Source organism: Puntigrus tetrazona, unplaced genomic scaffold (genome assembly GCF_018831695.1).
Source record: "Puntigrus tetrazona isolate hp1 unplaced genomic scaffold, ASM1883169v1 S000000003, whole genome shotgun sequence".
Lineage (NCBI taxonomy): Eukaryota > Metazoa > Chordata > Actinopteri > Cypriniformes > Cyprinidae > Puntigrus > Puntigrus tetrazona.
This window is the reverse complement of record NW_025047683.1, coordinates 2496618-2516956: the sequence shown is the minus strand read 5'-3', so window position 1 is coordinate 2516956 and position 20339 is coordinate 2496618. Positions and strand designations below refer to the sequence as shown.

Below are 20339 nucleotides of genomic sequence, written 5' to 3'. Positions count from 1 at the left end.
AATGTTAAAGCATACAATGATGTTCTAGGGAATTGTGGATACAGATTTATGGACAGGACTCTAACATGACAATGCCTCTGTGTATAAGGCAAGTTTAAATAACAAATGATTGATTGAGTCACTGTGGAAGATCTTGACTGTTCTTCATAAAGCCTGATCCCAGCTGAACACTTCTGAGTGTGCGAGTTTAAATAACGCAGCTGTAACGTAGTAACAAACACAACACGACTGGTGTCTGATTCAGAAGCAAATCCACAAGAGCACAAGAACAATGTCAGAGCTGTAGCCCAAGACTGATGATACACAGGGCAATTGAGAATAGGTAACAGATCTTTATCTGGATCGTTTAGATCAGTCTGCGGGCTCCATGTATCATCAGTCTGCGAGCCTCATTGCTTCAGGACAGGTCCAGCTCCAGTCTACAGCCATGATCCCGGTCCATATCAGTGTCATTTTCCAGCAATAAAACCAACAACTGAAAATAAACAAATGTAAAAATATTTTGGAGTAAAGAGTGTTTTTTTCACAATACACTTCAGTCTTCAGTGTTGTTTGCATATTTTAAGGTTTCCTCAGATTGATTGATTTCCTTGATTTGAGAAATTTACACAATAACAATGTCAGTTTCACACTTGAGTTTATTCTGATTTGAACTTTCATGGTATTCACAAGTTGATCCAAGTATCTGTAAACAAAAACGTTTGTAAAAATTACATTTATATTATTTTACTTTTTAACTCTAATCTAAAATTGAAACAATGAGGTCAATGTAATTGCAGTCTCATAGTTATGTTGGGCATATCCTACATTCACTCTTTGGTCTGCTATGGTTTAAAATCCAAATCGCATTCTCTCGTGTTCATAAAAGTGTGTAACACCCTTCCATACAGTGATCATAAAGTATGGGTAAAACTCACAAAACCTTCTCAGGATTTGACGTAGAAGGTAATTTCATAAATGTTCCCAAAGCAGTCAGTAGTAGTGTTAAAACAGTCAGGTGCTGTAGACGGTGACTTTGTGACTGATCTCCTGAAGCAGTTCTTTCACAGCCTTATCCACATGCACCAGTTCATTGGCCTTGTCCTCCAGCAGCTTCTGATCTACATCATAGTTCTTCTCAGGATCTGAAAAACACAGACATAATGTTCTTTTAAGCGAGAACATTTAAAAGTTAATGTTTTGTGATGGTTCTCTTCTAATGCTTTAATTAGAGATGCGTTATTGACATACTTTTTAGCAGCTGGAGTTTGTCGCTGGCCTGTAGCAGCCATGTTTTGGCTTCCTGTTGGAGTTTCTCTGCTCTTTTCTTGGCCTCTGCCACTCCTTCTGCTTTCTGTGTGATCACCTGCTCGACACTACTGTACTTGTCCTTCAGCTCTGAATCCAGATCCTGCATAAACAGTCATGTATAGTATAGGTTACAAACCCACAACACTTCTTAGCAGAGATGACGTATCATATCCAGGTGATTCATGCACCTTTTGAGCTGCTCAGCAAGTGCAAGATGGCGCCGTTGAGGTCGGCTGCCGTCCACGACCGCTCGGCAAAACTTTCTGTTTTTTTGTTAAGTATGTTTGTATTTTAAATAGTCTACGCTGTTTTCTTTATATAAGATGGCTATTACTACATATGACCGAGCCACTCTTATATCTATTGGTGTACAATGCACCCACCTTTCGCCGTTTTTAAACCCGGACCCATGTTGGCCGAGCGAGATCCTGTCGAAGACAAAAGGACGCGACCCGCACCGGCATCCACGAGGGAAACGAGCCGGCATCAGGAACAGGTTGAGGGCACGCGCTCACGCCGCTCCCCTACCTAGTGTCCTGTTAGCCAACGTCCAGTCTCTGGAAAACAAGCTCGATGACCTCAGGGCAAGGATCAAGTTCCAGAGAGACATGGTGCGGGACTGCAACCTCCTCTGCTTCACCAAGACATGGCTGAACCCAGTGGTACGCCATACAACCGGCCGAGTTTTTCTCTGTTTACCGCATGGACAGAACAATGGAGTCGGGGAAGACAAGAGGAGGTGGAGTGTGTCTGATGGTGAACAATCGCTGGTGCGAGTTGTTTACCAACCCTCTCTCACGCTCCTGCACACCAAACCTGGAACTTCTGACCATCAATTGTCGCCCTTTCTATCTTCCACAAGAATTCAGCTCGGTCATAGTCAGTGCCGTTTATATTCCACCTCAAGCACGATCACCTAACATCACACCAGTCACAGCACCGGACGCCGCACTCATTGTGATGGGGGATTTTAACAGTGCAAACCTCAAGCGCGCACCGCCAAACTTTCACCAGCAACTCACCTGCCCCACCAGGGGCGAAAGGACACTGGATCACTGCTACACACCCTTCATAGAGAGCTACAAGGCAAAATCATGCCCACCGTTTGGTAAATCGGACCATGACGCCATCTTCCTCGTGCCTGTTTACAAACAGAGGCTGAAACAGGAAGCCCGGTACAGAGGAGGTGTCACGCTGGTCTGAGCATTCGGTGGCCGCTCTGCAGGACGCTTTGGATGACGCAGACTGGGCCATGTTCAGGTGTAGCTCCGAGGACGTCAACGTGTTCACAGAAGCAGTGATGGGATTCATCGGGAAACTAGCGGATGACACGGTAGAGAAAACAGTCATCAGGACGTTTCCCAACCAGAAGCCGTGGGTAAACCGTGGGTAAACTATCCACGACTCTCTGAGATCCCGCTCCGCAGCCTATAACACGGGGATAGTGTTACGAGCCTCCCCGTTTGTCTAGGGGGCACGCAAGGCTGTAACAAATAAAGTCTACAAAAACAAAAAAAAAAACGTCGGACGGTCACATCAATCCCCTGATCCAGAAAAGCACAAACGCAGTCTCGAATAAATATCTTTCATTTATTTAAGAACAGATGAATAACAGAGGAAGCAAATCTTCAGGAGAGGGCAAGGCCAACATAATAAACAAACTACATTGAAAAATATAAATAACCTACTCAAACGAAAATAAATAAATAACAGAGTCTTACCTTAGATATTTAATCTCTCCCTGAAACAGTCTACAGTCCCCTCGTGTTTCAAACAGTCCATCATTGTTCCTGTGCCGAAGAAACCTCTTGCCTCTTGCCTGAATGATTACCGCGCAGTTCTGACGACGGTAGAGATGAAGTGCTTTGAGAGACTCGTCAGAGACTTCATCACCGCATCACTACCGGACACACTCGACCCACTACACCCGCCCACCGCCAGAACCGGTCTACGGAGGATGCCATCACACACCTCCTCCACACAACCACGAGCCACCTGGATTTTAGAAAAGGGAACTATGTGAAATTGCTGTTCGTGGACTATAGTTCAGCGTTCAACACCATAGTTCCCTCCACACTCACCTCGAAGTTGGAGGTCCTGGGACTCAGCCCATCCCTGCGTCACTGGATCACCAACTTCCTGACCGACAGACCACAAGCCGTACGGATGGGAAAACACACCTCATCCTCCCTCACTCTCAGCACTGGAGCCCCTCAGGGTTGTGTTCTGAGCCCCCTGTTGTACTCGCTGTACACACATGACTGTGTGGCCACTACAAACTCCATCACCATCATTAAATTTGCTGACGACACTGTCGTGGTGGGCCTGATATCCAACAATGATGAGATGGTCTACCTTCAGGAGAACAATCTGCTCCTGAACGTCAGAAAAACAAAGGAGTTAATAGTGGACTTCAGCACGAAGCAGGTGCGCTCTTACCATCCCATCATGATCAAAGGGGACCCCGGTGGAGAGAGTGGACAGTTTTCGTACCTGGGTGTTCACATCACGCAGGACCTGTCTTGGTCCTGTCACATCAACACCCTGGTGAAGAAGGCCCGGCAGCGTCTATACCATCTGAGGCGCTTAAGGGACTTCAGACTCCCATCTCAGGTGCTCAGGAACTTTTACACCTGCACCATTGAGAGTGTCCTGACGGGAAACATCACCTCCTGGTTCGGGAACAGCACCATGCAGGACAGGCGAGCCCTTCAGAGGGTGGTGCGGTCAGCTGAGCGCACCACCCGCACTGACCTCCCTGTGCTGCAGCACATCTACAACAAGCGGTGCTGTACCAGGGCCAGGAAGATCGTGGAAGACCTCGGCCATCCCAACAATGGACTCTTCTTTCTGTTGCGTTAAGGAAAGCGCTTTCCTTCCCTGAAGGCAAACACAGAGAGAATGAGGAGGAGCTTCTTCCATGCAGGCCATTCTGAGTCTGAACCAGAGAACACCCAGCGCCTAATCACCGGGATTCCCATGTTCACCCCTCTTTCCCCAGATACCCACTTACAACTGGACAATTACACTGGACAATACTCCACTAGTCACTTTACATTGGACATTCACACAGCCACTTTATATTTTATACTTTATTTTATTTTTTACCTTTTATACTTTGTACACTTCTTCGTATATATATATTTTTTATATTTTATATTTTTCGTTTTCTATTCCGACGCTGGAAGGTTGTAAAAAACATTTCACTGCATGTCGTACCATGTATGTATGTGTATGTGACAAATCAAATTTGAATTTGAATTTTTGAAGTGCCTTGATGCTGTCCGCCTCTTTCTCTGTGCTGTTCGCGCTGGTGGAGGTGTTGAGTGCCTTTTCTTTCAGCAAAGCTACATCGCTTTCCAACTTCAGCAGCCTTCGAGCGGTGTTACTCAGTTTTAGCTCCAAGTCCAACGCATTTTAAACAAAAGAGTCACAAATTGCTTCAAAGATCAAGTCCAAATTACTAATGACTAAAGAATGGCTAAAACGGTCCCCTTTGGAACCAATGGCTAGAAATGTAGACTTACGGAGACCAGCAGGTCTTGCGTTCCCTTGATGTCAGCGCTGGCCTGTTTCAGAGCCTCGGTCACTGAACTCTGGGCGCGCTCAGCCTGCTGCAAGGCCTCCTTCACCATCTCAGAGGTGTCTTTCACATCCGTCGCCTCCTTTCTGTGAAAACCAGACAATATACAAACATTTACATTCATTTCCAGTTATTATTGTCATTTGACTGCACAGACACTACATTTTACTTTACTATTCTCCTGTTTGATACTCTTAAGTGCTTTGACACAATCTGTATTGTTAAAAGCGCTATATAAATACAGTTAACAATGAACCGGTCAGTAGGTGGCAATGCTACCACATTCCACAGATATGGTACATTTTAGTGAAGTGCTTCTCAACCAGAATCCCACTCAAAATTGCTCATTCCAAAAATAGTTTTTCCTTCACGTCAGATTTTTCTACTAAATGTTTTTGCTTTCGACAATTATTTGTACGACAAAGAAGTCTTGTACTACGCCTTAATTAAAAATGCTATAAAGACATGATTTCTATTTTCCTCTGATACTTTTTGTTCCAGTCAATTTTCACATTTTAATGATTTAGAAAACATTATTTCATGCCTATTTTTGTTTATAAATACCTGAAGGCAAATACATATCTATAAATAGATGTACTCCCGACAGCCGCAGATTCTCTCTCTCTCTCTTTCTGTCCTTCTTTTATTCCTTTCTTTACTCTTTCTTTCTTCAGGGAAACTGACAGAATTAAACTGACCGTACATAAAGAGCGAGAGATATGTTGCCATGTAATATTCTCCATAAACTCTTGCACAATGACTTCCTCACAACACTCACACATGCATCAAAAACAGAATTGTGATAAACTCCAAAACAATTGCCTGATATTAACACAAAAATATCAGAATTCAGAGGAATTTAGTCATTTCTTCAGCTCTGGAATGGGATTCGTGCTGTAAAGGCTTTTAACAAGTGGGTTTAATGAGGGTTTAACAAGTCAGGGATAAGGTTACCTTTCTGATCTTCTTTGTGAGGCCAGCATCGTCACATTTATTAATTCAAGTGTTTTAAAAGAAACCTTAACACTTACACAGCTTACTGCTAAATGAGCAAATAATGTCAGATCATTTCAAACCTGCTGTTTTTTTCTATTTGTATTTCACACACACTCAAAAATGAAGGTACAAAAGCTGTCACTGGGCGATACGTTTTTAAAAAATACACTTTTGTACCTATTAGGTTGTCACACGTGTGGACTCTTTTGTTGTTGTTTTGTCTTCTCCCATGTGTTCAGTGTCACCTACTTTCTATTAATTGTCTAACTGTGTCTTGTTAATTTAGTCAATTCCTGTGTGTATTTTAGTTCCAGTTTGCTTCTGTTTAATCGTCAGTTCTCGTCTTTAATGCGTGTGGTCCTTTTTGTCCTGCCTGCTTGCAGCTATATTGCTATTTTGTTCGTTTTTAGAGGATTAAAACTGTTTTAGTTTATTTTTCTCATTGAGTGCTCCTTCTCGCAAACCACACCGTGACATAGGCTCAAATATGTACCTTTACGAACTAATATGTACCTTTTAAGCTACCAAAATGGACCCTTTAGGTACAAACATGTCCCTTTTAAAATCTACCGCCCAGTGACAGCTTTTGTACCTTTATTTCCAAGAGTGTATTTGCACTAAAAGGTATAATATACAGTATTATCATAATTCACTGTGTTCCTGTCATAATCCTTAGAAATAGCAGAATGTATCGCTTAAAGTGCAACATAACAAACAAATACACACATTAACCCTCTGTCCACTAAAAGACACTGCAATCATCTGCAAACGTACAGGCTTTATTCAAATATATTTACACTAAATGTATAATTGAAATTACATTTCATTATATGACCAAATTAATTTACAAAACCACAAGCTGGTTTTAGACAGCACAGACTCCTTTTGCAAACCAACTAAAAATCTATTACATCTAAACATGAATAAATATGAATTATATGTACAATTTAGTGTCTAGTGCCTCGGTCTGTTCCTCTTATTTACACAATGTCCCATTTCTCCCTTTTTCTCTCTACTCTCATTCTGAAAAACACGCTTTAGCTAAAAACCCCAATCTCTATCTGATCTCAGGCTCTGGTTTCTGCTGGTGCTGTGTGTTCAGCTCCTCCAGGATCCACACAGAGCCCCTCACCGGACTGAAGGTGACCAGGAAGCAGTTCTCCGCACTTCCTGTGTCACTCCTGCTCTCCCTATACAAACAGTCGAAAAGCATTGATCTAGACTGATCCCAACGACACAATCCAGCCGTGACTCTGCTGTGATTCAGAAAGTGTGTGTCACTGGCCTTACACCTGTTCAGTTTAACCAGGGTGGCTCTCAATGTCCTCTAAACTGGGCCGGTCTGATGCCGATGCACTGAGACACCAGCGAATCAGCTGACGGCACTCTGTTACACACAACACAGTCTTCAGCAACACAAAAGCACACGCTTCACCTGGATCTGGACGTGACGTCTGTCTCTTGCCTGTAGACAGCTCTCTAGGGAAGGTCAGCCTGCTTTTGGAGGTGACCCTGCGTGCTCCTCTGAAGGGGAAACAGCCGCACAGGATGCTGTAGAGCGTCACCCCGACCGACCAAACCGTAGCCGGTCCTGCGTGATAGCGGTGCTGCCGAAACCACTCAGGAGGGGCGTATTCAAGAGTGCCTGAGAGACACAACAAGACCACAAACGTCCGATCAAAATCTTCCCTTTGCTGTTCACAAACGCATCACTGCAGTGAGATCAAAGCAACCTGCAAAGTGTCGGTAGGCCGAGTCTTGCAGCAGATCTCCACAGCCGAAGTCCAGCAGCTTGATGTCGTGTGACTCAGGAGATCAGCAGGTTCTCCGGTTGACGTCCCGGTGCAGGACTCCGCGGCTCTCGCGCAGTGTTTCAGCGCCGTGATCAGCTGCAGCAGGACTTTCTTGGCCAGAGTCTCCTCCAGACATCCGTTCTCCTCGCAGAAACTCTGGAGATCTTGGCAAGGAACGGGGCGCTCCAGGATCATGGTGTAGCGCTCTGCGATGGTCGAACCACTCCAGCAGCTGCAGGACGTTTGGGCAGGCAGGAGCCGAATTGACCAGGGTCATCAACGCCACCTCCAGCGGCAGCAGACCCTGACCTTCCTGCAGAGACCAAAGATCCGTTACATCCAGAGCTGAATGCAGATTCACAACAGATTCACCTTCAACTCACCACTTTCAGCTTCTCAGGCGTCCTGCTTTTGCAAACGTACTTGATGGCAACCTGTGAACAGATCAACCGCAGGAAATCACGCCTTCACTGATATCGCCAACTCTAAAAGCTGTTTGAAGGAGGCAGGGAAGGAAACGTCTTACTGGCAGTCTGTCGGACCTGCGTATCCCAGCATGCACCGAGCCGAATCCACCTCGGCCCAGCAATGGGCCCTTGGCATACGCTTCTGAAACGCACAAGAACATGTATAAACAGAACATTTTCTATTAATAACTGAGTCATGACATCTTTGATAATCCTGACCTCTGCGGGAGCGTTTGGCTGGTCTTGTGTTGGAGGTGGACGGCCCTTCATCCTCCCGGCCGCCGCTCTGCCGCTTCCTCTTCCTGTGAGGCTGATCTGTGGACACAGAAACAGCCAGGTCAGAAGGCAGAGGCGCGATGTATCCTGGTAGCTCTTGGCTCAGGGGCTGCTCTGGGTCACGATCACCAGAGCCTCGTCTCCCATCCTCCTGAGCAGCCGTCTGAGAGATAGCAGCGCTCCTGGATCTGGAGCGGCCCGAGGCTGAAATATTACACACTTACAATACTTCATACTGTTTTATTAACAGTCAATAATCAAAACCTTATTTAGCACAGTTTATCTGTCACGTGGAACAAGACACGCATCACTTAACTTCAATATAACAGGTTGCACAAGCTGTCAAACAATGCACATACCAATAATAAATATCCTAAAATAATCCATTAAAAACATACCTCGTCTTTCGTCCGAGTGAGCCATTGACGACTTCCTCCAAACTCCAAATAGGGAGAAAAAAAGAAAATGTATAAAATAAAATGAAATACAATAACAATACAAGACACAACTGCAGTAATAAGTTTAGTTATAGAACAAATAACAGTTTAAAACTCTTCTCCAAGAAAATCCGCTGATCTCCGTCTGAAATAAAAGTCTTCTTCTCGAATCCTCCGATGAGCTTCAGAAAGCAACAAGATCTGATCAGAAAATACTCAAATGTCTCCTCGTCTCACAACCAACAGATAGCGATGGGTTCGAGTGTTTATATATTCAGGCGGAACTCATAACACACGTCGCTATAGCAACTAAGACGCGAATCACGCCGGCGCTACGTCAGTTCCGCATCGCTCGTACATCTCAGCACGAGTTGAATATTTATGCAATTATTCATTTCTTTTTAAATTAAATTTTTATAATAGATTTCATTTTAATTATTTAACTGTTTTAAAAACAGCTTTAAATGACAATTCAAGGAGTTTCATTTGCAAGATTTCATACAACAGTTCAATAAACGACGCTGATATTAAATGACTTACATTGTATGACTGCAACACTTTTTCATGATTTCGCTCTGCTTCGTCAAAAGAAAATAGTTTTAAATGAGTTTGGTTTATGCATGAATGTGCGTTTTTAAACGAACGAGTCAATGATTCAGTTAGACACTCATTAAGAACAGACTCCTGAATGAATCAGTCTTTTGAACGAATCATTTGAACTATGATTCGCTGTTTTAGTTTCAATTGTAAAATACTATTTGAGTTATTTTAATACTTATTTTAATATATATATAGGCCATCGTAAAATATGCTACTGTATGAACTACACTGCAAAAAAACTGCTGTTCTTGTTTAGATTTGTTTCATTGTTGTCCAGCCAAAATATTCAAAAAATCTTCAATTAGAGGATTTTCAAGACTGACAGACTTTTCAAGAAAAATCTCTCACTTAATTTTGACTCACTTTTTCTTAAAAGGAAGCAATAATTATAGTATATATTTTTATTTTTCTATTTTTATTTTTGCTGTGTTGCACATTTTATATTTTGTATATTGTACATAATTCTCTTTATATCTGTCTTGTCTTGTTATCGTGTTGCACTGTAGAGTTTTTGTCACTAAAACAAATTCCTCGTATGTGCAAACATACCTGGCAATAAAGTGATTCTGATTCTGATTCTGATCATTTTGATTTCTAGATATTTTTTCCGAAACGTATGTAAGAAAAGCATATTTTGCAGTTCGGCAACAAAAACAAAATTGGTCATAAAATTGAAAAACAGAAGGGAAGGACTAAAAGGAAGTCCAGCTATTCTTGTCTGGTGACCATCTGTTAAAAATGAGCATAAATTATATTATTATTTGGTAAGCTATTGTCACTTTTAATATGGGGTGTAAGCTGTTTTGTCTGTCATTACAAATGTCCCTATAGTGAAGTTTGCTGATATGATCAAACCAGTGTGCTTTAAAAATAAATAAAATAAACTGAGCTGCATTAAAACACAATGGAGCTCAGCAAGAGTTTTCTGCTTGTAATTATGGAAATTGCTTGATTTATTGACTTGTCTCTAAGGATCCTCGCTCTTACAATACTAAACACAATGAAAATGAATTGACTTTGAAAGACACAGACCTTGTTTATGTCTGTGTTGTGGTTTGTGATGGTGACCCCGAGACCTTTTGTACGCTGCCATCTAGTGGTCGTTTTATGTTGTTGACATTTTTGCGGTTGATATTCATTTTAGTAGAGTTGCATAATGTATTGTTGGAAATTAGCACAAATGAATATAGAGCCAATTCATTTATTTATTTATTTAAAAGTTTTTGCCATAAAACAACATATATTGACATTTGTATTTCATATTAAAATCAGTCTACAGTAAAATGTACTACAGATTCACTCAGAAACTGCATTTGTTGTAACGACTTGTGGATGTAGCTTCAAATAATTCTATTAAGATACATTGGGTATTAACATAGCCTGTTTTCGTTGTCCTATAGGCTTTCTAAATTTCTAAATCATTAACATTCCATTTTAAAATGAACAATATCATAAATTCATTTACATGAACCTATAACACGCATATATTCTTTATTCTCACATTTACTGAACTTCTAGAACATAGAAGGATACTCTATTTTATTTAATTTTTCCCTGGTGCTTCTTACATGGCTGAATAAATTCAAATGTAATATAGGTTAAGATTAAAATACATCTGCAGTATAAAGGAAACACAAATTAGGGCTTAGCGTCTTTCCATTAACATCAAACAGTAAACGCGCAAGTGTTTAGGGGTCATTATTTAAGAAAAATAATTCAAAAAAGGTATTGCAGCAGAAAAGCAAACTTCAAAAACCTGTTCTAAAATTATGTTATTACTATAGGTAAATGTTGTAAGGTACGGTAAGGTTTGTTGAATAAAGGTTTGTGTTGTAGAATTGTTGTATACTGAGTTATTGTGATGACCACTAGAGGGCAAGCTTAGGGTGTCTGTAAATGCTTAAAATAGCAGCATAGAAGAAGTAGGGTGTGCACCTGAAGCCACCCATGAATTGATTGTGTGGACTGTTTGTTGACATACGGCTAAGTAAAAAATGTAACCTTGAACAGACCTTGTGTTTCCTCTCAAGTTATTACATCTTTTGGCGACGAGGATAAACAAGGAGAATACTAAGACGGAAGGAGGCAAAGAAACTGGATCTCTATGAGTTGGAACTTTGGAAAAGAAGATGGCCACTATGGTAGGAACAGTAACGCCATTTGATAGTCAATCGCAGTCTTGGGAAGAATATTGCGAAATTTTACAACACTTCTTCGAGGCAAATGAAATTACAGAAGCAACCAAGCAGAAAGCTATATTATTAAGCTCTGTAGGAAGTCAAACATACAGTCTTCTAAGGAATTTGTTAAGTCCAGTTAAACCAGGAACGAAGACATTTGCTGAATTAGTAGAATTACTGAAGGAGCATTTCAATCCAAAGCCTAGTGAAATTGTACAACGATTTAAATTCAATTCAAGATCAAGAGAAGAGGGGAAGCTGTGCTTGAGTATGTGGCAGTACTGAGAAAACTAGCTCATGATTGTAATTATGGAGAAAAACTGACAGAAATGCTTCGGGACAGACTGGTATGTGGCATAAATGATGATCGTATTCAGCGCAGACTATTGGCAGAAATGGATTTAACATTTGAGAAAGCACTGAAAATAGCCCAAGCAATGGAAACAGCCAATAAAGATGTAAAAGATTTACAAGCTTACCGTTCAGAAACAGCCGTTTCAATGAGAGTGCACAAAACGTCGGTAACACATGATGAGGCTCAAAAGCGAGCATGTTACAGATGTGGAAGTTTGCAACATTTGGCTAATGAATGTCGATTTGCTGCTGAGAAATGTCATAAATGTGGGAAACAAGGACACATAATGAAAGTATGTAAATCAAAAACGTCCTATGGAGAATTATACTTCCAAGGGGGCGCAAGACGTAAGAGGAGGACAGAGAATGCATTATGTGAGTAGAGATGAGAAAAGTACATCGGCATCTGATGAAGAAGGCATTTATACTGTGTACAGTTTGCAAGAAACAGAAATTCAAAAGTAGCTCCACTGACCATCACGTTGGCTATTAACAAATCAAATGTATCGTTTGAAGTGGATACTGGCTGTAGTGTGACCATAATGAACAGCTCCAATTTTGTTAAATTGTGGAAAAAAGATGACATTCCTGAATTAAAGACATGTTCTTTGAATTTAAAAACCTATACGGGCCAAGTTTTAACTGTGTTGGGCTCTACACAAGTTGAAGTTGCATACAACAGCACAATGAAAACGTTACCAGTCATAGTAGTACCCGGAATGGGGCCCAATTTATTGGGCAGAGGATGGATTAAAGAATTAGGCATAAATTGGGAGGCACTACATAGGATTCAAGAGGTGGAAGAATTAACTTTGCCTAAAGTCCTCAGTAAATATGCAGAGTTGTTTAAAGATGAATTGGGAAAGTTGAAGGGTCCACCGGCGACGATTTATGTGGATAAGGAAGCAGTCCCACGGTTTTTTAAAGCCAGATCAGTCCCTTATGCAATGAAGGCAAAGGTAGAAGCAGAAATAGAACGCCTATTGAGAGAACACATCATAGAGCCCGTTAAACATTCTGAATGGGCTGCCCCTGTTGTACCCGTTTTAAAACCAGACAATACCATACGTCTATGTGGTGACTACAAACTAACAGTGAACAGAGTTTCAAAGTTGGAACAGTATCCCATTCCTAGGATAGAGGATTTGTTTGCAACATTGTCAGGTGGAAAAAAATTCACAAATTTGGATATGAGCCATGCTTATCACCAGATTGCATTAGATGCAGAGTCCAGGAAATATGTTACTGTGAATACCCATAAAGGGTTATTTACTTACCGTGTTTTACCTTTTGGAGTCTCTTCCAGCCCCGCTATCTTCCAGCGGACCATTGAAGGAGTACTGCAAGGCCTTCCCCATGTAGCAGTTTTCCTTGATGATATCCTAATAACTGGTCGGAATGACGAAGAACATCTCCAGATCCTTGGAAAGGTGTTGGACAGATTGCAGGAAGCCGGACTGCGATTGAAGCGAAGTAAATGTACCTTCATGGAAAAAGAGGTAATGTTCTTAGGTCATAAAGTAGATGAGACTGGTCTCCATCCTGCACCGGAGAAGGTGACCGCTATTAAAAGGCTCCCTCCCAAAGAATGTGACCGAGTTGAAAGCATATTTAGGACTTTTAAATTATTACAACAAATTCCTTCCCAATCTGTCTACTGTGTTGGCCCTGTGCACAAGTTGTTAAGGAAAGATGTAAAATGGGACTGGGGCAAGGAACAAGAAACTGTTTTTGTTCAATCTAAAAAGATGATTAATTCAGTACAAGTTCTGGTTCATTATGATCCCCAGAAGGATGTGATTCTGTCTTGTGATGCTTCTCCTTATGGCTTAGGTGCAGTTCTTTCCCATAAGATGCCTGATGGAAGTGAAAGACCTATTGGATTTATGTCACGAACATTGAATCAAGCGGAGCGGAATTATTCACAATTGGACAAAGAAGGGTTGGCAGTAATGTTCGGGTTGCAGCGTTTTCACAAGTATTTGTATGGTCGGAAGTTTACCATTGTCACTGACCATAAACCCTTATTGTCTTTATTTAACGAGTTAAAAGCTGTTCCCCAAATGTCCTCTCCTAGAATCCAACGATGGGCCGTGACCCTAAGGGCATATGAGTACAACATCATTTACAAGGCTGGCAAGGATCATGGCAATGCGGATGCTTTAAGTAGGCTACCAGTACCAATGGAATCTTCTACAGAGCAGGAAGAAAGAGTTCTAATGCTGGAGAATGCTGATATCACCTTGATCACAGCCGAACAGGTGAGAGAATGGACAAGGAATGATCCAGTATTATCCAGAGTGAGAGAAACAGTGCATCATGGATGTTTGCATGAATTAATAGGAACACAGTTTGATCCATTCACAACAAGAAAAGATGAATTAAGTGTACAGGATGGCTGTGTGCTCTGGGGGGCTCGAGTAATCATTCCTACCATAGGTAGACCAGAAGTTCTGAAACAACTGCATCAGTGCCATCCAGGAGTGTCTAGGATGAAAGCTTTAGCCAGAAGTTATGTGTGGTGGCCCAAGTTAGATCAGGATGTGGAAAGGCTGGTTAAAACTTGTCGTATGTGCCAAGAGCATAGGAATGTTCCAGCTGTTGCTCCACTGCATCCTTGGAATTGGCCAGAAAAACCATGGCAACGACTACATGTGGATTATGCAGGACCATTTATGGGAAAAATGTTCTTTGTTTTGATTGATGCTCATTCAAAATGGATTGATGTGTATCCAGTAAATTCTGCTACAACTGCTTCCACCATTGATTGTTTGCGAAATAGCTTCAGTAATCATGGATTACCTGAACTAATTGTATCAGACAATGCTACATGTTTCATTAGTGCTGAATTTAAAGACTTCCTGAATAAAAATGGAGTGGAGCATGTTACTTGGCACCCTACCATGCATCAAGTAATGGTTTAGCAGAACGGGCTGTCCAGATTATTAAAACCATGCTGAAAAAGAGTACTGATGGAAAAATTGCAACTAAATTATCTAGAGTTTTATTCAGTTATAGAATTACGCCTCAAACAACTACAGGACTCTCTCCAGCTGAAATGTTGTATGGACGGAAATTACGATGTTCTTTGGACTTTATACATCCAGATTTGACCAGGAAAATTCAGGAACAGCAACAAAAGCAAAGAATCCATCATGATAAAAAGGCCTGTAGGCGGAGTTTTGACATTGGAGATTCAGTACTTATTCGAAACTTTACTTATGGTCCAAAATGGATTCCGGGGCATATTGAAACTGTGACTGGACCCCTTTCTTATAAAGTCAGGCTGGGTGATGGCCGAGTGGTACGAAGACATGTGGATCAAATTCATGGCCAACAGAAATTCTTTGCAAACACATCAGAAGAGGAGAAGGATTGTAAATTCCCTGATTTTGACATTCCTGAATACTCAACACCAACACCAACACCAACACCAGTTCCAAAAGAGTCTGAGGGAATAGCAGCTGAAGAAATTTCTAGTACAACTCTGCCCTCAGAAATATCTAGAGAATCCCCTTCAACTTCTGAGATAACAACAGTAATGAACCAACCTACTAGTCCTATGGTAATGATGAGACGATCACAAAGAACCAGGAGATTGCCTACTTATTTGAAAGAATATGAACTGAAGTAAAGAAAAAAAAAGGGGTAATATGTGATGTTTTTTTTTTTTTGTATCTGCACAGTTGTGATGATTATGTAAACTTGGGGGAAAAAGGGATGTTGTATACTGAGTTATTGTGATGACCACTAGAGGGCAAGCTTAGGGTGTCTGTAAATGCTTAAAATAGCAGCATAGAAGAAGTAGGGGTGCGCACCTGAAGCCACCCATGAATTGATTGTGTGGACTGTTTGTTGACATACGGCTAAGTAAAAAATGTAACCTTGAACAGACCTTGTGTTTCCTCTCAAGTTATTACAAGAATACAGTTAGGTCCTGCAGAATACAGGTAAGGTTTGTTGAATAAAGGTTAGTGTTGTACAGTACAGGTAAGTCCTATAGAGTACAGATAAGTTCTGTAGCATACAAGTAAGGTTTGTTGACTAAAGATAAGTGTTTTAGAGTACAGGTACAATTTGTTGACTGAAGGTAAATGTTGTAGAATACAGGTAAGGTTTGTTGACTGAAGGTCAGTGTTTTAGAGTACTGAGTAAGGTTATCTTCTTGAAGAGGGGGAACCCCACTGTCCTGCCGGGACGATGGCAGCCGGGTATTCGATGGACGCGTGGGAGAAGTGGCGTCTCGTGTGCTTGGCACCTCTTTCCGTGGAGGATATTGAAGATATCTTTCATTTCGGAACTTTGATTACGGGCTATTGCTGATCGGATTGGGCATAGCCCTGGTATATCGACAAATTGAGAGAACGAGGGCAGCTGTCCACAGCCCCACAAGGCTGCCTGGAATAACTGAAGTAGTGGGCAGATCTGTCGGGACTCAGACTGTGGTTGTAAACCGCACTTTGGATAACATCATGGGGAAGCTCGAGGCTTTGCATCGAAAAATGGATCAATTTGGGGACCACAATGGACAATAGAGTTGTTCGGGTAAACTGCTTACGACTACTCGCACCAAGCCTAAACAAATTCCATTCCTATCTGGTTTCGACTCCCTCTACCATGCACTGCTGGAAAAACAACTCCCCCGGTAGATCACGGCAGTGAAGACGCTCTCGCACTCCTCACCCCCACCTTTCCGCCTGCCTGGCAGACAGGTCTGGATCAACGCTGCATTGACGGCTGCCAGAGAAGGATGACTGCTCGCCAGTGGAGGATCCCAATGACCCAGAGACTTTACATTGTTTTACATGTTGTCAAAGTGTCTAAACTATCTTCTTCTATTGCGAAAAACAGACAGGGTCAAAACCAGGGAACTCAGAAACAATAATCCACGAACGATCTAACAAAGAAACAGGCGAAACAATGCAACCTGCAGGTGAGTGGCTTGCTACAGTTTTTATAGTCCTGGAACAGGAAGTAGCAGCAGAGGGAGCGATCGCAGATCACCCAGGGGTAAGAGCCCCCTCTTCTGGCTTGGTGACATAGCCCCCCTCCTAGGAGCGACTCCTGGCACTCCATAAAACAAACAAAAAACACTGTGAGCTTGGGAGGGGGTTCCGGGAGGGGGTCAGCAAACGGAGTCCAAGGAGGAAGAGATGGAGGGAGGAGCCAGGGAGAAAACAGAAGGAGTCCGGAGCGGGAGGCGATCCAGAGCCCAGCCATGATGGTCAGTGGTGGAGCCGACGGAGGGAGGAGCCATGGAGAGGTAACTGTCATCGACTCCATGGGGCCGACCGATGGCAGCGGAGCTGGTGGTCGAGGAGACTGAGGCGGAGGCGGAGAGCCGAAGAGCCAGGGTGACACAGAGGCGCTGGAGGTCCTAGGTGACACCGCAGGCCCGGCAACTGATGCGGAGACGGGGGACGAAGGACGCGTGAAGCCAGAGGACTGAGGTGGAGCCGGGGGGAGGGAGAAGCCTGACAGAGCCGGAGGGATGGAGGGACGAGGCGAAGCTGGAGGAGTGGAATCCTGAGGCGACGGATGGTCGACGACCGACCAAGGCGTAGCTGGAGAGACGATGGAGCCTGGTGGAGCTGGTGGACTGACGGAGCACGGTGGAGAGGAGGGAGCTAGAAGCCCAGGGGGAGCCGATGGGTCTACAAGCCGAGGTGGAGTCTGGGACTCGGAGGCGGAACGATGAAGCGAGGATCCTTCACCCACGGCGGCGGCGATGGAGACTGGCAGACCCGTGGTGAGCTCCAGGTGGAGGGCAGAGGATGAGTGCAGGGGCTGCTGGGATCCATCGACGACGTGTAGCAAGGGTGGGAGGGTGGGATAACTTGAGGTTTTGCCCGGGCGCGGGCACTGGAGGCTTTGCACGGCAGGTGGCCATCTTGGGAAGCGGCTCTGGGCAGGCGGCGGCCATCTTGGGAAGCGGCTCTGGGCAGGCGCGGCCATCTTGGGAAGTGGCTCTGGGCAGGCGGCGGCCATCTTGGGCAGCAGCTCGGGCAAGGCGGCCATCTTGGGCAGCGGCTCGGGGAAGGCGGCCATCTTGGGCAGCGGCTCTGGGAAGAAGGCGGCCATCTTGGGCAGCGGCTCTGGGAAGAAGGCGGCCATCTTGGGCAGCGGCTCTGGGAAGGCAGCCATTACTGGAGTTGATGCTGTATCCTTTTCCTCCTCAACACCCAACGTGAAAGCTGACCCCACAGTCACTAAACCGAACTCAATAAACTGTGCAAGCGACTCACGTGGACCCTCACGAACAAGTTTTGTCTTGAGTGGCTGATTTACTCCTCATGATACAACTCAATCAATAAGCAGTCAGGTATGTCAGAGAGGTAAGCCATGTCCAGAAACTCTTGAGTATAATCCTCAATTGATCGAGTGCCTTGCTTGAGGGCCAATAAACGTCTAGCGAGGGTCCTACCTGGACATGGATCAGGTGAAAAGCCGCTGGATCCTGGTGTGAGGTTGCATTCTGTCATGAATGAGGGCCTGAGGCGTGCGGATCCATATGCAGGCTTTTATTAAACGAAGGCATGGTCATAGCAGGCAGGCGTCAAACAGGGCAAACAGATGTATAGGAGGCGAGGCAATAACAAAATCCAGAAACAGGCGATGGTCAGGTCAGGCAGCAAACAATCAGAAAACCGAAAAACAGACAGGGTCAAAACCAGGAAATCAGAAACAATAATCCACGAACGATCTAACAAAGAAACAGGCGAAACAATGCAACCTGCAGGCGAGTGGCTTGCTACAGTTTTTATAGTCCTGGAACAGGAAGTAGCAGCAGAGGAGTGATCGCAGATCACCCAGGGTAAGAGCTCCTCTGCTGGCTTGGTGACAGGTCCCCTAGGAGCACAGTCTGGGTTTGTTTTTGTTTTTCTCGCCTCACCCTTCCTCATGTAAATGCTGTACTTCCTTATTTCTGTCATCCCATCATGTCTAACCCCATCTTGTATCTGGATGTGGATGGGATGATGGCTCAAAGCATTTCACTACATGTCATTACTACGTATGTCTGTGTATGTGACCAATGGAATTTGAATTTGATTTGATTTGATTTGATTTGACTAAAGGTAAGTCCTGTAGAATACAGGAAAGGTTTGTTGAATGAAGCTAAGTGATTTAGAAAACAGGTAAGTCCTGTGGAATAGATGTAAGGCTTGTTGAATTAAGGTAAGTAATTTAGAAAACAGGTAAGTCCTCTAGAATACAGGTAACGTATGTTGACTAAAGGTAAGAGTACAGGTACAGCTTGTTAACTAAAGGTAAGTCCTGTAGAATGCAGATTAGGTCTGTTGATTAAAGGTAAGTCCAGTAGAATACATGTAAGATTTGTTGAATGAAGGTAAGTGATTTAGAAAACAGGTAAGTCCTGTAGAATACAGGTATGCTTTCTTGACTAAAGGTAAGTGTTTTAGAGTACAAGTAAGGTCTGTTGAGTTAAGATATGTCCTCTAGAATACAGGTAAAGTTTGTTGACTAAAAGTAAGTCTCAGCAGAATACAGGTAAGGTTTGTTGAATAAAAGTAGGTGTTTGGCAAAAAAATCATATTTAATGTGTCCAAAAGCAGTCTAAAGAGATAAAGACAGATAAAAGACTGAAGTAAATGCATGTAAACACAAATGTAAATGTATCTTTATACACTATATTGACAAAAGTTTTGGGTCACCCACTTCCAATAAACGCGTTGAACTACTTTATTATTAATTTTATCATTAAATTTAGTATGTATTTATTATTATAATATCCATGAGTACAAATCGTAATGTTAAAGCATACAATGATGTTCTAGGAATTGTGGATACAGATTTATGGACAGGACTCTAACATGACAATGCCTCTGTGTATAAGGCAAGTTTAAATAACAAATGATTGATTGAGTCACTGTGGAAGATCTTGACTGTTCTTCATAAAGCCTGATCCCAGCTGAACACTTCTGAGTGTGCGAGTTTAAATAACGCAGCTGTAACGTAGTAACAAACACAACACGACTGGTGTCTGATTCAGAAGCAAATCCACAAGAGCACAAGAACAATGTCAGAGCTGTAGCCCAAGACTGATGATACACAGGGCAATTGAGAATAGGTAACAGATCTTTATCTGGATCGTTTAGATCAGTCTGCGGGCTCCATGTATCATCAGTCTGCGAGCCTCATTGCTTCAGGACAGGTCCAGCTCCAGTCTACAGCCATGATCCCGGTCCATATCAGTGTCATTTTCCAGCAATAAAACCAACAACTGAAAATAAACAAATGTAAAAATATTTTGGAGTAAAGAGTGTTTTTCTTTCACAATACACTTCAGTCTTCAGTGTTGTTTGCATATTTTAAGGTTTCCTCAGATTGATTGATTTCCTTGA

At 42.9% G+C, this 20339-nt stretch overlaps 1 protein-coding gene across 1 annotated transcript; it reads right to left on the bottom strand.

Annotated features, from left to right (window-relative positions):
- Window positions 1-993: 993 nt before the first annotated feature.
- LOC122331866 (laminin subunit beta-1-like) lies at window positions 994-5856 on the bottom strand. The gene is made up of 4 exons (XM_043229406.1): window positions 5828-5856; window positions 4818-4959; window positions 1231-1390; window positions 994-1124 (listed from the first exon to the last, which is right to left on the bottom strand). Exons 1-4 carry the CDS (start codon window positions 5854-5856, stop codon window positions 994-996), a joined length of 462 nt encoding a protein of 153 aa, XP_043085341.1.
- Between the last annotated feature and the right edge of the window lie 14483 nt (window positions 5857-20339).

What these genes read in the sequence shown, in the direction of transcription:
- LOC122331866 (XM_043229406.1), bottom strand. Translation starts at nt 5,856, where the DNA reads ATGCTGGCCTCACAAAGAAGATCAGAAAG. An exon ending in TCACAAAGAAGATCAGAAAG is followed by an intron (nt 4,960 to 5,827) that starts GTAACCTTATCC and finishes TGGTTTTCACAG; the next exon opens with AAAGGAGGCGACGGATGTGA. An exon ending in CGCAAGACCTGCTGGTCTCC is followed by an intron (nt 1,391 to 4,817) that starts GTAAGTCTACAT and finishes CTGTTTATGCAG; the next exon opens with GATCTGGATTCAGAGCTGAA.